The sequence below is a fragment of the Chiloscyllium plagiosum genome, chromosome 13, assembly GCF_004010195.1.
Source record: "Chiloscyllium plagiosum isolate BGI_BamShark_2017 chromosome 13, ASM401019v2, whole genome shotgun sequence".
Taxonomy (NCBI): domain Eukaryota; kingdom Metazoa; phylum Chordata; class Chondrichthyes; order Orectolobiformes; family Hemiscylliidae; genus Chiloscyllium; species Chiloscyllium plagiosum.
The window spans coordinates 64193705-64214096 of record NC_057722.1 but is presented as its reverse complement, the minus strand read 5'-3'; the positions used below and the strand labels follow the sequence as shown (position 1 = coordinate 64214096).

Genomic DNA, 20392 nt, shown 5'->3' with positions numbered 1-20392 from the left:
GTTTGATAAATTGTGTTATACTTAACAATGAGTCTATTACATTTGCCTTGAAAATAAGAAAACAATGAGGATTTTGACTATCTTCTTGAAGTATTGTGAAGGATCTGGTCTTGTCGGTAAGAACCTGGGGGAGGGGGCGGTGGGGGTGCCTTGTTGGAAGCAAAATCTCTCATTCCATAGTGGGTTTACGATTATTGTGTTCAAAGTCAATGAGTGGCATCTGTTATTGTCTTTTTTGTTTTGGGTGCTGCATGTGGTTCGTTGAAACAGGGTGTGCTTTGTGTAGTGATGGCTCTAAGTGGTTCATGGAGATGAAAGAAGTCACGTCATGAATTTTACACAAAATGAGTAAGGCAAAGATGTTTGAATTGGCAGACAACCTGGAGTTGGGTTGGCCCTGCCATCGAGGAAAAGGGAGATAGTTGTGAGAATTATGCAGCATTTATAATTACCAGGACTGCCTTTGGAATCTTTGGAAATGGCTAATATTCAATTGAAAATGAAGCAGCTTGAGCATGAAAAAGAAATAAAAGCGTTTTAATTGCAAATACAAGCATTGGAAAAGAAAAGGAGAAATGAAAGTGAGAAAAATAGAGAAAAAAGGGAGAAGGAGAAGGTTTATGAACTTCAGAGGCTGGAACAAAAAGAGAAGCTTGTCTTAGTAAGGAGGATAGTGATGATGAGCAAACCCATTGTAGCTGAAGACCCGGTGGGTATCTGATTAAATCTGTGCAAGCATGGCTCAAGTTCGACGAGAAGGGTGTAGAAGACTTTTTCATTTCATTTGAGAAAGTAGCTGAACAAATGAAATGGCTGTTGACCATGTGGGTATTGTTAACCCAAACAAAGATGGTAGGTTGAGCTAGTGACCTATTTGCATCACTATTAGCGGAGTTATCTAGAGAGGAATGAAGGTAGCCATCTTAAGTGCATATGGGCTACTGCCAGAAGCCTGTAGACAATGTTTCAAATATATAAGGAGGGGATCTGATCAAAAGTACATTGAGTCTGAAAATAGATCAAATGCATGATGTTCCTTGAGAGATTGTTATTTTGAAAGAATTCAAAAATTCACGTCCTGATGTAATGAAAACTCATGTGGAAGAGCAGAAAGTTAAAAGTTCAAGATTAGCAGCCGAAATTGAAGATGATTATGAACTGGCTTAAAAGTAAAAGTTTGGCTTATGACATCAATTTCAGTCCATGAGGGGTAGAAATTGTGGAAAAGGGAAATGCTGAGGTGGTGGGAGAAAAAGAAATCTCATTGAAGATTTTAAAGGTAGTGTACCACAGGGAGATAGGAAATATATGAGGCAGAAAGAGAAGAGAAGAAGGTTCAGGTGTTTTCACTGCAATAAAGTTGACTACGTGACGTTGCAATGTTGGTGGTTTTCAAGAAACTGAGATGATGGATGTGGAAAAACAATGTAAGCCAATGAGCTTTGTTGAAGTAGTAAAGGAAATCACAATGGAAACTAAAATTCTGCATCAGAATGTATAACTTGGCCAGGGGCTGGTGGAGAAGAAAATCCCAGAGAAATTATCTCTTTAAATAATTTACCTGCAAAAGTAAGGTTTAGACATATATGTGAGGAGGAGTAGGTGAAAACAAATAGCATTTTTAGAGATACAGGAGCAAGTCAATTTTGATAGTGAGAGATGTGGAGATATGTAATTCAGAAGGATTATTGTCAAAATAAAAGTGGTAATATGTGGAATTCATGGCGAAAAATGGAGTACTCCATTATATAAAATGAGGTTGCAGTGTGAAGAAGTGATGGTAGGAATACTAGAGACACTCTTGGCTCCAAGACTACCCTTTGTCGTTGAAAATGATATAGCTGGATCACAAGTGAAAATGATATTTACTGTGATTGCAAAGCCAGTGGAACATCAGGCAACTAAGACATGACAGGAATATATTCTGTGATTTATCCTGACTGTATGATAACAAGTTCACAAAGCCATAGATTGAACCAGGAGGACAAAAGGAAGAAGAAAGATAAAGAAATTGAATTTCCCGAGAGATGATGTTTGATGAAATTGTTGATAACAAGAAGAAGTGGCGAAGGACAAGTATGTATTTTTAGTTCAGAGAATTTAACTGAATTCTAAGAGAAAGATGAAAAACTAACGCTGTGTATAAAGAAGCTATGACTCAGTTCTAGGACCACCTCATCAATGCTGAAGCTTCCGGAAATCTAAACTCTCTCTGAAGTTGCAACCACCAGTTCATGCTAGGCCAACTCATCGACTGCCTACTTGCTGCTGCTGATGCCATTACCACGACTGAGCTCTTCCACAAGAGTTATGATTTGGGGGTGCTGGTGTTGGACTTGGGTGTACAAAGTTAAAAATCACATAAACCTGCACCCCAATGTGCCAACATTTTCATGCACAAGTTCGAACAAGACTTCTTCTCTATGCAGGACCTCCAACCAACACTATACACCAGGTATATTGACGACATTTTCTTCCTCTAGACCCACGGTGAGGAGTCACTGAAACAACTACATAGTGATAACAACGAGTTTCATCCCATCATCAAACTCACCATGAACTACTCTCTAGTATTTGTTCTCATTCTTGGACACATGCATCTCCATCAAAGATGGGCACCTCAGCACCCCATTCTACTGCAAACCCATGGATAACCTCATGATGCTACACTTCTCCAACTTATGCCATAAACATATCAAAACAGCCATCCCCTATGGACAAGCCCTACACATGCACAGGATGTGTTCAATTGAGGAAGACAATGACGGGTGCTTGGAAGTGCTCAAGGATGCCCTCATAAGAATGGGGTATGATGCTCAACTCATCGACCACCAGTTCTGATGTGCCACAGCAAGAAACTGCAATGACCTCCTCAGGAGACAGACAAGACTTGCAACCAACAGGGTACACTTCAGTCCAGTACTTCCCAGGAGCCAAAAACTACACCATGTTTTTCACAGCCTGCAACACATTATCAATGACGATGATCACCTCGCCAAGACCTTCCCCACACCTCCACTTTTTGCCTTTAAATAACTACCAAACCTGTTCACAGCAAACTGCCCAGCTGTCAGGACAACACCATGCAACCTTGTCACAGCAGATGCTGCAAAACATGCTTGAGTATCGACATGGATACCACCATTACATGTGGGGGTACCACCCACCATGTACATGACATATACTCATGTGACTCAGCCAACTTTGTCTATCTGAAAGACTGCAGCCAAGAATGCCCTGAGGCATGGTACATTGGTGAGACCGAAGAGAGGCAGCAGCAACGGATGAATGAATGCTGCACAACAATCAATAGACAGGAGTGTTTCCTCCCAATTGAAGAACTCTTCAGTGGTCTGGGACATTCGAACTCAGACCTTTGGGTGACCATCCTCCAAGGTAGACTTCAGGATAAGCAGCAATACACAGTGGTCAAGCAGAGGCTGAACGCCAAGTTCAGTAACCATGGGGATGGCCTCAAACGAACCCTTGGGTGACCTCACTGCATACGCTCTCTCTCTCTCTCTCTCTCACACACACACACACACAAATACACACACACACACACTCTCACACACACAGTCCTACATACCCATACACTCACACAGATCCGCTCTCAAACACAAGATCTCTCTCATACACTCATACACACACGCCCACACACACCCACGCATGCACCATCTCACAGACTTATAGCACTTTCCACTCACACTCACACACATACACGTACACATATTCTCTCACAGACACTCATACCCTGCCCCTGCACACACACACTCACATGCACACACACACACACATAAGTTTGTGGGGTGAATTTGTACTTGCAGAATTACGTTTTATTTTGCTCAAAATTTGCAGGAATCCATGTAAGATTCTGTAAATCCCTTTTTTAAGAAATTGAATCAGTCTTAACATATGGACACAGACAGCCTCATATAGGGCACCACACACCTTCAATGCATTATCTGGGCCGACATGGCACCTGTTGTTAAAGTTCACTTGAGAACTTTTAAAAAATAGATTCTGGTATTTGCATATGAAAGAACTGAAACCAACATGGTCATTCTAAAAGATGAGAGATTTAACAAACAATCCAGGTCTTTTTCAATATATAATTTCAGTTGCATCACACTGTAAACCTTTGTTATAAAGTCTGCGTCTTACGGTTTTATACTTCACAACCACTTGCTGAAGGAACAGTGCTCAAAAAGCTAGTGCTTCCAAATAAACCTATTGAACTATAAGCTGGTGTCTTGGATTTTCAATTTTCTGCAAGAGGTTTATGAAAATATACAAAATTCTTAGGGAATGTGACAGGCTAAATGCAGATAAGTCATTTACCCTTGTGCAAAATATAATAGCACAGGACTTAATCTCAGGATAGGTAGTCACCCATTTAAAACAAAGACATGGAGGAGGAGAGTTGAAGATAGATTGGACAGACGAGATTGCTTTCCTTAGAACAGAAGGGATTAAGAGTGGAAAAGATTGAGATACATAAAGTGACGAGAGGGTAGATAGGGTAGACAGGAAAATACCTTTTCCCCTTGATGGAGGAATCAGTGACGAAGGGCATAGATTTGTGGTAAGGGACAGAAGGTAAAGAGGAGATGTAATTTTAAAATCGTCTTTATAAACACAGTTGTGGGAGTTTGGAGCTCACTCGCTGTAAGGGTGGTAGAAGCAGAAACCCTCAGAACATTTATGTGCACTTTCCGTACCAAGGTACAGGCAAGTGTTGGTTAATGGGATTACGATAGCTAGGTGCTTGGTTTTGACCAGCACTGACATAATGAGCTAATGGGCCTATTCTGTTCTGTAGAGCCTTTTAGCTCTATGTATTTCTTCACTCGGAGGCAATAAATCTACGGAATTCTTCAACATAGAGGTGTGTTCAGGGTGACCGTGAAGTATGTTCGAGTATATTAGATAGACAGATTTTGACTTAATTAGGGAATCAAGGTTTTTGGCGAAAATAAAATGAAATTGGAATTGAAGATTATCAATCAGTCATGATCAGACTCCATGGGCTGAACGTCCTGCTTTGACATAGTCTTTGTGACGATTATTAGCAGGATTAAGCCTTTTTCAAATTCCTGTTATCTGATTGGAAAATTTTGACTCACTCGGGGTTTTAAATCCAATTATTATTACTTTCAATAGACTCTATCTGCAGAAATAGTGAACATTGACCGCATCAATGAAAGTGTCCCGCAAACAAGTTGATTGTGCGGAGATGTAATCCATTTCATCAGTTCTCATGTGATTCGTTGCTGTGCGGCGCTGTGGGATGTCCTCGAGCCATGATGATTTCGGTAAAACTGCGCGTCCTTTCTTGTACCGTTTAATGTAGTGACAGGTTCCTTGCAAGATAGTGATGGTTTTGTTTCTGATATTCCTGTTGCTGGCCGTTGTGCCTACACGAGAATCATGTGGCATGGTTTGCAAGCCTCGAACGAAAAATGACTTGCCGAATTTGACTGAAGATGGAGATATTATCCTGGGCGGGATATTTTCATTAAATTTTGACGTGATTTATGATGTTTCTTCATTTGCCGCTACTCCACCAGACTTGTATTGCCAAAGGTAGGTAACACAATCATAGAATTATGGAATCCCTATGCGCGGAAGAGGTCATTCGACTTCTCTGAAGAGCTCCCACCCAGAGCCAGACCCCCACTTCTCCGTAACGCCGCATTTAACATGGCTATCCCATCTAGCCTGCACATCCTGAGATAGTACGGGGTAATTTAGCATGGCCAATGCACCTAAGGTGCACATCTTTGAACAGCAGCAACCAAACAAAAAATCCCGATTTCACATAACCACTGTACCGAATAATTTTCTGGATTTAGTGGGGAATCACCAACTGCAGCATTTAAGCAGTTCTGTCTTTAACCTTAATTATGTTCTGATATTTTGAATTCGATAACTACTTCGGCAGAATAATGATTATTCATTACTCCACAAAGTCGAATTTCACGTAAGTACAAAATTAGATCTCATGAAGAGTCACATAAGATTCAATCGTTTGGAACTCTGCTTCTCTGCAGCAGATGGCATTCTCTGGCATTCCCTGTGTTTGTGTTTGTTTAATGAGACCGTGGTTACTTGTAGTGACGTGGAATTTTTGACGAATTATTTTGTGTTGTACTGTAAAAAATGGCAATGTGCGCGACAGAAACTTCTAATAGAATCTCAAACAGTATATGCAATGCATCGAAAGTACACTGAATATAAACGACGTGGGTATTAATTAGAAGTACTCTGTGTACCAAGGGTGATGTTGTCGGAATTCGTTAAGCAATCTTGCAAACAAAATCTGAACAATGTTCGGCAAAGATGTAATGATTTGGACAGAACCCAAAATATAATTTCTAAAGATGTAGGTGGCGGAAACTTGGAGGTAGAGATTTTGAATGTTGAGCGGACTGCAATAAATTGTGAGAGATCAATACATTTGCAAAACAGGCAAGTTAGTGCAATGAAGTTGAATATTGAAATATATATAATAGTACATTTAGCTAAGAATAATAGGGAGATCACTTATTACTTTGGATGCTTAGGCAGAGTAGAAAAATATAAGAGATGCTGCTCAGATGGTTAATCTGAAAGGGATTGGCCGGCTGGTTTTCTTTTCTCTTGAAGTTGTGGATGACCTAACAGAGGTCTGTAATGTTATGAAAGACTGAAAAAAAATGTTACAGAGAATACCTCCTTGTATGGGGAAGAAGGTCACGAGAGGCCATCAAGTCAATACCATTACCGATATTGACAGGCATTCTTTAGTCAGGAACAAAGCATTGGTATACGCTGTTAATCGTGGTTAAAGCAACTGTTTTAGCTTGCTATTTTGGTACGGGCTTGAAAGTTCCTCTGCATGCGCTCAGCAATATTCGACGGAATGGCGAGGGCCCTTGGCAGGATGCGGATACCGCTGCGCTGCGTTCCCTTTGAGGTCATTGGATGGAGACCTGGGCGGCATAATGCCTTAGTGGTTAGCACTGCTGCCTCACAGCATCAGCGCCCCAGGGTCGATCCCAGCCTCGGGTTGAGTTTGCGCATTCTCCCTGTGTCTGCGTGGGTTTCTTCTGTGTGGTCCGGTTTCCCCCCACATTCCAAAGACCTGTAGGTCAGGTGAATTGGCCATGCTAAGTTGCCCATAGTGTTAGTTGCATTAGTCAGAGGAAAATGGGTCCCAGAGTGTCGACCCTACATAGCGCACAATGCCGGGCTAAAGAGAGGTGAGGATCACCAAGGGCTTTGCCGATCGGTTGCTGTGGGAGCTGACATGGGGTTAGGAATGCCAGGGCTAATTGGATAGTCCCACTGGCGGCCATGTTTTCAAACAAATGGAATCCCGACGTGAATTATGGGATATGGCGGGGCTAATGGTCCAATATTGCTCAAGAATGTGATCCATCCGTATAGTGATCATGTGTTCCGAAGACGGCCTTTCTGGAAAACCGCAAGTTCCAGCGTGAATCGGTGGCTTTAACCTGCTGTTGTGTGATTTTTAACTTTGTCGACCCCAGTCCAACACAGGCACCTCCAAGTCATCATTTCCGTTCACGTCTACCCCACAGGTTTGATATCGCAACCTTCCGCCTGATACAGACAATGATATTTGCTATTGAAGAAATAAACCAGAGCAAAACTCTACTTCCGAATATCACCCTAGGATATGAGATCTACGATGACTGCTCGATCTCCGCGATAGCGGCCAAAGCAGCTCTGGCTTTGGTGAATGGAGAGCAAGAATTAATTGAGTACCCTGAATGTAAAGGTTCCTCAAATGTGGCAGCAATTATTGGCTGTGATATATCCACGTCCTCCATGACAGTCGCAAGAACGGTTGGAACGTTCGGAATTCCAATGGTAAGGTGTAAAATATTTGATTGCATTTTTACAATGCCGTTAGAATCATAATTCGGAGATGCCAGTGTTGGGCTGGGGTGTACAAAGTTAAAAATCACACAACACCAGGTTATAGTCCAACAGGTTTAATTGGAAGCACACTAGCTTTCGGAGCGACGCTCCTTCATCAGGTGATTGTGGAGGGCTCGATCGTAACACAGAATTTATAGCAAAAATTTGCAGTGTGATGTAACTGAAATTATACATTGAAGAATTGATTGTCTGTTAGAACAGATGAAAGGCTTAATGTATAATTTCAGTTACATCACACTGCAATTTTTTGCTATAAATTCTGTTACGATCGAGCCCTCCACAATCACCTGATGAAGGAGCGTCGCTCCGAAAGCTAGTGTGCTTCCAATTAAACCTGTTGGACTATAACCTGGTGTTGTGTGATTTTTAACGTTAGAATCATAGATTCTCTACAGTGCAGTTAGAAGACAATTGCGCTCATGAAATGGGCACTGACCCTCCGAACAGTATTCCACCCTCTCCCAGCATTTATCATGCCTACCACACAGCCCGCACACACCTGGACATTTGGGAAATTTAGCATGGCCAATGCACCCAACTTGCACATTTTTAGATTGTGGAAGAAATCACAGTGCCTGGAGTAAAGCCAGGCAGACATGGGGAGACGTGTACACTCCACACGTAGAGTTACCCAATGCTGAAATCGAAACTGGATCCCGAGCGTTGTGAGGCATCACTGCTAACAATTGAGCCACTGTGCTGCCAACAGTTTTATCGTGGTTGCTTTTTAATTTTATTTCAAATGTTATTGAATTTAAATTTTACAACGTGCCATGGTGGGCTTTAAAGCCAAATTTCCACAACTTTGTCATTTGGATTACTCATCCAAGTGCACACAACGCGTAGCGACACTGCAATCATTAAGGTTACTTCGGCCTCAGATGACTGTGTGGAGTTTGCACATTCTCCCTGTGTCTGCGTGGGTTTCCTCCGGGTGCTCCGGTTTCCTCCCACAGTCCAAAAATGTGCAGGTTAGGTGAATTGGCCATGCTAAATTGCCCGTAGTGTTAGGTGAAGGGGTAAATGTAGGGGAATGGGTCTGGGTGGTTTGCGCTTCGGCGGGCCGGTGTGGGCTTGTTGGGCCGAAGGGCCTGTTTCCACACTGTAACTAATCTAATCTGTAGCCCCAGACAATGTTGCAAAATTCCAGCAGAATAATCGATTAGTTCCTTCTCATGCAACCTTATGTGCTAATTATTGCAAACTTCAGCTTCTCATGTGTCCTTTTTTCTCTACAAATGATATATTTTGTTCGATTATTTCCAACGGTAAGCGTTCATATGTAATATAGCACTTAATAAAATTCATAAACAAACAAAATGCATTCACACTGACAACATTCGACTGTAACGTTTTTAAAATGATTCTATAATGATGAATATATATTCACATTTTTCTGCAGGTTAGTCATTTTTCCACTTGCCCCTGCCTGAGCGATAAGCAAGAATACCCGACTTTCTTCAGAACTATACCAAGCGATAAAGATCAGTCCAAACTTCTCGCTGAACTCGTGAAAACATTTGGCTGGAATTGGATTGGGACAATCAGAAGCAACACAGATTATGGGAATTTTGCGATGAGAACATTTATCGAAGAGGCCCAAAACGTTGGTGTTTGCATGGCCTATTCTGAATCGTTTTACAGAACCGATCCCGCCGAGAAAATCAGCAAAGTAGTGCAGGTGATGAAAGAGGCGACCACAAAAGTTGTGATTGGATTTGTGCATAGCGGAGACATGAGAGTGTTAATTAAGGAGATTTTGCGCCAAAATGTAACGGGGTTACAGTGGATTGGAAGTGAAGGCTGGCTTACAGAAGATATATTGCCACCTGAAGACAAAGCAAGGTTTCTCATTGGGGCCATTGGTCTAACAACTCCTTGGACAGAAATAGCCGGCCTCAGAGATTATCTTCTAAAAATTCATCCTTCTAAGTTTCCCGACGACACTTTTGTGAAGACATTTTGGGAAACCCTATTCTCGTGCTCTTTAACGACGGGCCAGGCGACAAAGACTGGAAATTCCACATTTCAAGTCCAGCCATGCACAGGGAATGAGCATTTAGATGGATTAGAAAATGGCTACCTTCCAGCGATAATGGACGGAAGTTCCTACCGTGTGTACAAAGCGGTCTATGCTGTCGCTCATGCACTTGACGATATGCTAAACTGTGAAGAAGACAATGGCCCGTTTATGAATAATACTTGTGCTCACATTTCAAGCTTTGAACCCTGGCAGGTAGGAAAATGTTTAATTTTGTTCCTTTTGGCTTTCTTTTAAAAATCCTGTCTGGAATAATTGAATATTGCCGTCAGAGAATGAGAGAAAACATGGCAATAGGTCAAGAATATATCAAAAGGAAAACTGAATATCAGAAATATTGGAAATTCACTCGCATAGAAAGGTGGATATCAAACCTTAAATACGTTATTGTAAAGATATCCAAGGCCTGAAGACCTTCAGCAGCATCCTATGAAAAATAAAGTACTTGCGAGGTTTTTCCACTGTTGTGATGTAGAAAATAGGAAAGCTAAATTATCGGCAAGGACTCACAACTAATAACAATGTGATAGGTACTCAATGTTTGTTGTCAGATAGGCAGTGGCGAGCTTCATCTTTTCACTGTATTAAAAGGCCTTATATATCGTGGAATATTTAATTTAAAAAAAGTGACTCCGCCAATTCATCACTAACTGGGAGCTACTCTGCACTATCAGTCAAATCTCTGCCATATTCTCAATCAGAGCCATTGTTCAAATATTGACATTTCAATCTGAAATGCAAGGTCAGAAACTTGGAAAAATGTTCGATGGATCTTTAAATTTTATTTGTTTCTCCCGGGGTACTAATTTGTGGTATCATTTGTTTCTAAATAATCGGTGTTCATTTTTAGAAATAAATTTTAATACATGTATCCAAATGACAGCCAAAGATTTATATACCTTGCATTGTTCTCCTGCAGCTGCTGCATTACCTAGACTCGGTAAACTTCACTGCTAACACTGAGGAAATCGTGTATTTTGACGAAAATGGTGATCCAGTCCCAGCGTATGACTTCATAAATTTACAAATGAATTTGAAAGGTTCACTTGAAATTGTGAAAATTGGATATTATGATGGTTCAGCGCCGGAGGGACATAAACTTGTCCTGAATATCGGAGATATCATCTGGAGCTCCGCTGAAAAGCAGGTATTTTCTTTATCAGTTGCACTGAGAAACACGGTTTAAATAATGACATTTAGTTGCAAAAAAAATTGAAAAGAAGAGCGACTGTTTTGATGGACCAATAGACTCTGCCTGTCACTGGTCAGGTTGTTATTTGTTGTCCTTCCTTACAGCCCTGGTAATTATTCCCCTTTTGTACGTACAACTGAATAGTTTTCCAGAGCGCTTGTTCCCATTTTCACTTCTTCCCTTAATCTTTCAAAGCCAAAAAATTTGGAATGTAATGCTGTGGCTGTAAAGAACATGCTTAAGCCACTTTCTGAATATTGTGTGCAATTCTAGTCTCCCTGCTCCAGGAAGGATCTTGTAAAACTCGAAAGGGTTTTGAAAAGATCTACATGGATGTTGCCACGGCTGGAGGGTTTAATCTACAGGGAGAAACTGAATAGGCTGAGGTTGTTTTCTTTGGTGTGAACTTGTCTAGATTTTTAAAATCATGGAAGGCATGGATGGAGTAAATAGACAAATGCTTTCCTCCAAGATTGGGGAGTCTAAAAGAAGAGGCCACTGATTTAAGATGAGAAAGAAAAGATTTAAAAGGGACCTCGGGGCAACGTTTTCACACAGATGGTGGTGCATGTATGGAATAAGCTGCCAGAAGAAGTGGTGGAGGCTGGTACAATTGCAACATTTAAAAGGCATCTGTATGGGTATATGAATAGGAGAGGTTTAGAGGGATATGGGCGAAATGCTAGTAAATGGCAGTAGATATATTTAGGATGGACGATTTGGACCGCAGGGTCTGTTTCATTGCTATGCATCTCTATGACTCTGTGAATTGTCCTGTTTGATGGGCAGGACACAGCTAGCTAATTTTGCACAAATGTCGTACTTGTATCGGGCAGTCTGGAGTTTCTGTTGTATCCACTGTGCTCAGCTATTTCTCGATATAATGTGTGATGGATAGCTGAGTTGCTGATGTCTGACATCTGTGATGGCCCGGACCTAAAGTCAGGGAAGGGGGGGTGTTGGTGTTGTTTTACTAGTTAGCTTTCCTAAGTTGAAGATGTTGAGCACAGAAATGATGTGTCCCAAGATCATTGAGGTGGTTTCCTTCATGGACACTCTATCTCCTTTCATCTGATACTTGACCACCACTAGACACGACTGGATGTGGCAAAGAGGAAATTAGGGGCACACAGTTTCAGGTAGCCATTCATAGGACCTTAGCCTTGGATGAAAAATATAATACCGAGAGAACTGTCATGATCTGCAATGCACTGCCTGAAGAGGTGGAAGCAAAACGTTGAACAGTCAACATTCAAAACAGTATTGGTATAATATTTGAAAGAAAAAACTTACAGCTCACAAGTTTGCATCCGAGGAGCAGGAGAATCGACGTCTCAGGCAGAAGGGCTTATGCCTGAAACTTCGATTTTCCTGCTCCTCGGATGCTGCCTGACCTGCTGTGCTTTTCCAGCACGACACTCTCGACTCTGATCGCCACCATCTGCATTCCTCACTTTCTCCGACACCTCTACCAATGACAATATAACAACATCCCCATGCATATTATGCTATTAATCTGTTTTTTGGATAACGCAAGTATCCTTCACTTTCTTTTAGATTCCACGTGCCCTTTGCTCAGAACCTTGTCCTCCCGGAACAAGAAAGGTCAGCAGGCAAGGTCAGCCAATATGTTGTTTTGACTGCGCAGAGTGTGCCGATGGTGAGATCAGCAACATCACAGGTATGCACAAACATACCGCGTAATCTTGTGGCCATAATGAATCTCAATTTTTTTTTAAATGTTGTTTTCATTCTTGCAGATTCCACCAATTGCATGAAGTGCCCTTTGGAATACTGGTCGAATCAACATAAAGATCGATGTGTTCCCAAAAAGATTGAATTTCTTTCCTACCAAGAAGTTCTGGGCTATGTTTTAGTGGCACTTACATTAGTGGGCGTGTGCCTCGCACTGGGTACAGCTGCTGTATTCTACCGGTATCGGGAAACTCCTATCGTTCGAGCGAACAATTCGGAGCTGAGCTTCCTCCTTCTCTTTGCCCTAACGCTTTGCTTCCTGTGCTCACTTATCTTCATTGGAAAACCGACCAGATGGTCCTGCATGTTGCAGCGAACTGCGTTTGGAATTGTATTTGTTCTCTGTATTTCCTGTATTTTGGGGAAAACCGTTCTTGTTGTGATCGCTTTTAAAGCAACTCTTCCCAACAACAACTTACTTATCTTCATTGGAAAACCGACCGGATGGTCCTGCATGTTGCGGCGGACTGCGTTTGGGATTGTATTTGTTCTCTGTATTTCCTGTATTTTGGGGAAAACCGTTCTTGTTGTGATCGCTTTTAAAGCAACTCTTCCCAACAACAACTTGATGAACTGGTTTGGACCCATGCAGCAACGGCTAAGTGTGTTTGTTCTTACATTTCTTCAAGGTTTAGTTTGCACAATCTGGCTCATTGTATCACCTCCTTATCCACTGAAAAACGCGACCTATTATAGAGATATCATTATTTTGGAATGTGACGTGGGCTCTTTAAAAGCCTTTTATTTTGTATCCAGCTATATTGGTCTTCTCTGCACTGTATGCTTCCTGTTAGCTTTTCTTGCCCGGAAACTTCCAGATAATTTCAATGACGCGAAGTATATAACTTTCAGTATGCTGATCTTCTGTGCTGTTTGGATGACTTTTATTCCGGCTTATGTCAGCTCTCCTGGAAAGTACACGGTGGCTGTCGAAGTGTTTGCTATTTGGGCGTCGAGTTTTGGTTTACTTGTCTGCATTTTTGCTCCGAAATGTTATATTATCTTAGTGAAACCAGAGAATAACACAAAGAAAAACATGATGGCCTAAGTATCTTCACTATTCTATGCTTCCTCAATTCCTGTCGGCAAAATGTGCCGTCTGGAGATTTTGTCCTCATAAATTGGGTGGCACGGTGGCCGGGGTTCAATTCCCGCCTCAGGCGACTGACTGTGTGGAGTTTGCACATTCTCCCCGTGTTTGCGTGGGTTTCCTCCGCGTGCTCAGGTGAATTGGCCATACTAAATTGCCCGTAGTGTTAGGTTAGGGGTATGGGTGGGTTGCGCTTCAGCGGGTCGGTGTGGACTGTTGGACCGAAGGGCCTGTTTCCACACTGTAATGTAATCTAAATCTAATCTAAAAATAAATAATACTTGCTGATTATCAAAATTGCATTCACTTCCAATGCATTTGTGTTTTTGCTATAATCATTAATAAACGAATTTAGTTCGATTTTGTTTCATGTTTCTTTTTATATGTGAGGATTATTTTATATTTTGCACATTTCCGCCAACGTTTTATAATGGTCTGGGTAGGAATTCCATGCATAAGCTGCACTTTTATTAAATTGGCCTTTCTGTTCGTTCGTAATGCTTTTCGTTGTTTTGTCGCATGCACTCAACAGAGCACAGTGAAAAGTGTATAAGATGCCACTGACTGCGCCATCTTAGGGAGGGCATAGTTAGGTATAGGTCAAAATACATAAGGAAAACAATAGAAAAATAAAGAATTGTTATGCCCCCCTCCCCCCCATTATAGATCGCAGGAATAAGTTAGAAAGTAGAGAAATAAAGAAGTTCAGACAACAGTCCTCCCAACCCAGTCCACACTGGCAACTGGCTTCCAGACAGCAACGGGCCTTGACTCCAGACGGCGCCGGAGTTCACCTCGAGACTCCAGAAGCCGGCAAACTGATCTGGAATTACCTAGAGCCCGGATGTCCATGCTGAGAGCCGGGCCGGTCTGAGAAGTCTATCACGTGCTGCCAAGAGATCGCCACGCCGGACCGGGGGAGCACCACGCGAGGAAGGGAGACGGCACGGCTTGCCCAGAGTCTGCCGGACCGAGAAGCTGCCAGTTATGTGCTGAGGCCGAGAGTTCAGTTTGTCGTGGAGAAGAAACATGAGAGAATAATAAAAATATAAAAGAGTTTTAAAAAGGAAAAGATGGAGCAGAAAAGCCCTGGCTGCAGCGTCTTACTCCACTACTAGCTCGATTCCGCTCATTTAGCTCATCCGCTGGGATAATTTTTGACCATAAGACCATAAGAGTGGAAGTAAGGTCATTCGGCCCATTGAGTCCACTCCGCCATTCAATCATAGGCATTTCAACGCCACGAACCCGCACGCTCTCTATCTCTTAATTCCTTGCGAGATTAAGAATTTATCAATCTCTGCCTTCAGTAAATTTAACATCCCAACCTCCACTGCGCTTGGTGGCAATGAATTCCACAGGCCCACTACTCTCTGGCTGTAGAAATGTCTCCTTATTTCCGTTTTAGATTGACTAATTCTAAGGCTATGCCCATGGCTCCTAGTATCCCCACCTGATGGAAACCAGTTTGCAGCTTCCACCCTTTCTAAGCCATGCATTAATTTGTAAGTTTCTATTGGATCTCCTCTCAACCTTCTAAACTCTAATGAATACAATCCCAGGATCCTCAGTTGTTCATCATATGTTAGGCCTACCATTCCAGGGATCATCTGTGTAAATCTCCACTGGACATGCTCCAGTGCCAGTCTGTCCTTCCTGTGGGGCCCAAAACTAGACACAATATTCTAAATAGGGTCTCCCCAGAGCTTTATAAAGTCTCAGTAGCACGTCACTGCTTTTACATTCCAACCCTCTTGAGATAAATGACTTTTCCTTTCTTAGCCACGGACTCAATTTGCAAGTCAGTCCGTGGTTAGAGAATCCTGGACCAACACTCCCAGCTCCCTTTGTACTTTGGCTTTAGGAACTTTCTCACTGTTTAGAAAATATCTATCCCTGTATTCTTTTTCCTGAAGTGCAAGACCTCACATTTGCTCACATTGCATTTCATCAGCCATTTCTTGGACCACTCTCTTAAACTGTCCAAGTCTTTTTGCAGCCTCCTCACCCTCAGAACTACCTGCCTGTCCGCCTAACTTCATATCATTGGTGAACTTCACCAGAATGCCCCCAGTCACTTCATTCAGATCATTAATTTATAAAGTGAACAATACTGAAACCTGTGGGACACAACATTCTGACAAAGAAGTTTTTATCCCAACTCTCTGCCTTCTGTCAGACAGAAAATCCTCAATCCATGGCAGTAGCTCACCTTGAATATCATGGACCCTCACCTTACTCAGCAGCCTCCCATGAGGCACCTTATCAAAGGCCTTTTGGAAGTCTTGATAGATAACAGGCACTGGGTTTTCTTGGTTTAACCTATTTGTTACTTCTTCAAAGAATTCTAACAGGTTTGTCAGGCATGACCTCCCCTTACTAAATCAATGCTGACTTGTTCTAATTTGACCCTGCACTTCCAAGAATTTAGAAATCTCATGGTTAACGACGGATTCTAAAGTTTTACCTACAACCGAGGTTAGGCTAATCGGCCGATAATTTTCCATCTTTTGTCTTGATCTTTTCTTGAACAAGGGGGTTACAACAGTGATTTTCCAATCATTTGGGACTTTCCCTGACTCCAGTGATTTTTGAAAGATTACACCAATGTCTCTGCTATTTCCTCAGCCACCTCCCTCAGAACTCTAAGATGTAGCCTATCGGGGCCAGGGAATTTATCACTTTTCGGGCCTTTTAGCTTTTCTGGCACTTTCTTTTTTGTAATGGCTACCATATTCAACTCTGCCCCTTGACACTCCTTAATTGTTGGGACATTACTCATGCTTTCCATTGTGAAGACTGACACAAAGTCTTCCTTATCTCCCATCACTAGCCTTCCTGCATCAATGTGGACCGGCCCAATTTCTTTTTTGCCTCTCACTTGTTTCTTATGTATTGAAATAAACTTTTACTGTCATATCTAATATTACTGGCTAGCTTACCTTCATATTTGATCCTCTCCTTCCTTATTTCTCTCTTTGTTATCCTCTGTTTGTTTTTGTAGTCTTCCCAATCTTATTTCCCAGTGTTCTTGGCCACTTTATAGGCTCTCTCTTTTTCTATGATATATTTCCTGATTTCCTTTGGCAGCAATGACTGAGGTATCCCCGCTCCACCCAGCACCCCCCCCCCCACCAAATAATATTTATTTTCTTTTGGATGAACCTCTGTTCTGTCTCCTCAATTACACCCAGAAACTCCTGACATTGTGGCTCTACTGTCTTCCCTACTAGGCTCTGCTTCCAGTCGATTTTCATCAGTTCCTCTCTTATGCCCTTGTAATTACCTTTATTTAACTGTAACACCATTTCAACTGATTTTGCCTTCTCTCTTTCAAACTGCAGACTGAACTCTACCATTTTTCTGATCACTGCCTCCTAAGTGTTCCCTTACTTTAAGATCTTTTATAAAGTCTGGCTCATTACATAGCACTCAGTCCAGAATAGTCTGCTCCCTTGAGGGCTCCATCACAAGCTGTTCCAAAAAGCCATCCAATTTTCTTTTCAGTCTGCTCATTTCCAATTTATATTTGCAATAAATGGAGTCCATTCTACAATCAAACTAACAACTGCGGATGCTATAGATCTAAACACAAATGGAAAGTGCTGGAGAATTTCAGTAAGTTCTCAACTGGGAGAATACAGAGTTATCATTTCGAGTCTGGTGAGCCTTTTTCATTTTTTTTCCTTCTCTCCACCGTCCCCCACACTACTGAATAACTGCAGTAGTAGCTGAGAAAAAAAGCCATTATTTATGCCAAAGCTGTACTGGGGATGAGGAGAATTGATAGTGGAGATTGAACCGAGATGGAGAAGATTTGAAACTGTTTGGTGAATAATGAGACAATGGATAACAGGCCAGGAGACAAGGAAAGCTGAAATTGAGATAAGAAGAGATAAGTGAGAAAATGAGTGAGTTATTCTTAATGCAACCCATAAAGTTATAAGGGCTTAGAAATAGCTTCCCACAAAGTTCTAGGATACACCTGATCCGATCCTAAGAATTTACCCAGTTTTAAGTGCTTCAAAGCATCCAATACGTCCTCCTCTGTAACATAGACACTTTTCAATATATCACAATCTGTTTCTCCAAGCTTCCATATCCTTCTCCACTGTAAATAGTGGCATGAAATACTTGTTTAGTATCTTGCCCATCTGCTGCAGTTCTTCATATAGACAGTCTTTTTCATCTTTAAGCAGTCCTCTTCTCTCCCTGCTAGTATAGTGCCACTATTTAAGAAAGGGGGTAAGGAAAAGCCAAGGAATTATAGACCAGTGAGCTTGACATTTGTGGTGGGCAAGGTGTTGGAGGAAATCCTGAGGAATAGGCTTTACATGTAAATGGAAAGGCAAGGACTGGTTTGGGATAGTCAGCATGGCTTTGTGCATGGGAAATCATGTCTCGCAAACTTGCTTGAGTTTTTTGAAGAAGTAACAAAGAGGGCAAAGTGGTACACATGATCTATGTGGACTTCCGTAAGGCTTTCCACAAGGTTACTCATGGGAGATTGGTTAGCAAGGTTAGATCGCATCAAAGACGGGGAGAACTAGCCATTTAGATACAGAACTGGCTCAAAGGTAGAAGACAGAGGGTGGTGGTAGAGGATGGTTTTTCAGGATGGAGGCCTGTGACCAGTGGCGTTGAACTAGGATCAGTGCTGGGTCCACTACTTTTCATCATTTATATAAATGGTTTAGATATGAACATAGGAGGTTTGGTCAGTAGGTTTGCAGATAACACCAAAATTGGAGGTGTAGTGAACAGCAAAGAATATTAACTCACATTACAATGGGATCTTGACCAGATGAGCAAATGGGCTGAGGAGTGGCAGGTGGCATTTCATTTTGATAAATGCAAGATGCTGCATTTTAGAAAAAAAAAATCAGAGCAGGACTTATCCACTGAATGGTAAGGTCCTGGGGAGTAATGCTGAGTAAAGACACCTTGGAGTGCAGGTTCCTTGAAAGTGGAGTCACAGGTAGATAGGATACTGAAAAAGACATTTGGTATGCTTTCCTTTACTGGTCAGATCACTGAGTATAGGAGTTGGGAGGTCATATTGTGGCTGCGCAGGACATTGATTCAGCCACTTTTGAAATATTGCATGCAATTCCGGTCTCCCTCCTATAGGGAGGATGTTGTGAAACTTGAAAGTGTTCAGAAAAGATTTACAAGGATGTTGGCAGGGTTGGAAGATTTGAGCTATAGGGAGAGGCTGAACAGGCTGGGGCTGTGTTGGAGGCTGCGGGGTGACCTTATAGAGGTGTATAAAATATTGAGGGGCACGGATAGGATAAATAGGCAAGATCTTTTCCCTGAGGTGTGGGAGTCCAGAATTAGAGGGCATAGGTTTAAGGTGAGAGGGGAAAGATATAAAAGGGACATAAGGAGCAACTTTTTCACGCAGAGGGTGGTGCATGTATGCAGTGAGCTGCCAGAAGAAGCGGTGGAGGCCGGTACAATTGCAGTGTGTATTGGCATCTGAATGGGTATATGAATAGAAGGGTTTAGAGAGATATGGATCAAGTACTGGCAATTGGGACAAGATTAGGTTAGGATATCTGGTCAGCGTGGACGATTTGGACCAAAGCGTCGGTTTCCTTGCTGTCCATGTCTATGACTCTATGACTCTAAGATTCTATTACGCTCAATATATTTGTAGTACAGAGGAACCTCGATTATCCGAACAAGATGGGACAGCACTATTTCATTCGGATATTTCATTATTTGGTTAATCGATTCAATGCCTCTCCTCTGGGGCTCAGAGTTTTCTAAGGTTTCCTTTTCAGTTGCCACCCAGGTAAATAGTGCGGTGAAGAAGGCATATGGCGTACTGGCTTTTATTGGTAGAGGAATTGAGTTCCGCAGTACTGAGGTCATGTTGCAGTTGTATAAGACTCTGGTGCGGCCGCATCTGGAGTATTGTGTGCAGTTTTGGTCGCCATACTATAGGAAGGATGTGGAGGCACTGGAACGGGTGCAGAGGAGGTTTACCAGGATGTTGCCTGGTATGGTAGAAAGATCGTATGAGGAAAGGCTGAGGGACTTGAGGCTGTTTTCATTAGAGAGAAGAACTTAAAGGCAAGACAAGCCAAAGTACTATGAGGCTACTGTGGGGTGTCATGGTGGGGTACTGCAGGTATTTGTGCTAGGAGACCATTCCTGATGAAGGGCCAATGCCCAAAACATCGATTCTCCTGCTCCTTGGATGCTGCCTGACCTGCTGTGCTTCTCCAGCACAACATTCTCAACTGCATGTAGTATATAAAAATCTGCAGATGAAAGCAAATGGGTGGAAGGATGATCTTTGAGGAGGATGAGGAAAATTATCCGCACTATTTAATATCTACCATACATTTACCCA

At 42.1% G+C, this 20392-nt stretch overlaps 1 protein-coding gene across 1 annotated transcript; it reads left to right on the top strand.

The window, feature by feature from the left end:
• Positions 1–7608: 7608 nt before the first annotated feature.
• Positions 7609–13986, top strand: LOC122555645 (extracellular calcium-sensing receptor-like). Its single transcript, XM_043701643.1, has 6 exons — positions 7609–7878; positions 9353–10186; positions 10911–11138; positions 12741–12864; positions 12944–13231; positions 13382–13986. Exons 1-6 carry the CDS (start codon positions 7621–7623, stop codon positions 13984–13986), a joined length of 2337 nt encoding a protein of 778 aa, XP_043557578.1. The 5' UTR covers positions 7609–7620.
• Positions 13987–20392: the final 6406 nt, after the last annotated feature.

Excerpts from the sequence above, each read along its gene's own strand:
- LOC122555645 (XM_043701643.1), top strand. The coding sequence starts at position 7,621 with ATGATATTTGCTATTGAAGAAATAAACCAGAGCAAAACTCTACTTCCG. Across the intron at positions 11,139-12,740 it reads GGAGCTCCGCTGAAAAGCAG|ATTCCACGTGCCCTTTGCTC; the intron begins GTATTTTCTTTA and ends ACTTTCTTTTAG. Across the intron at positions 13,232-13,381 it reads CTTCATTGGAAAACCGACCA|GATGGTCCTGCATGTTGCGG; the intron begins GATGGTCCTGCA and ends GAAAACCGACCG.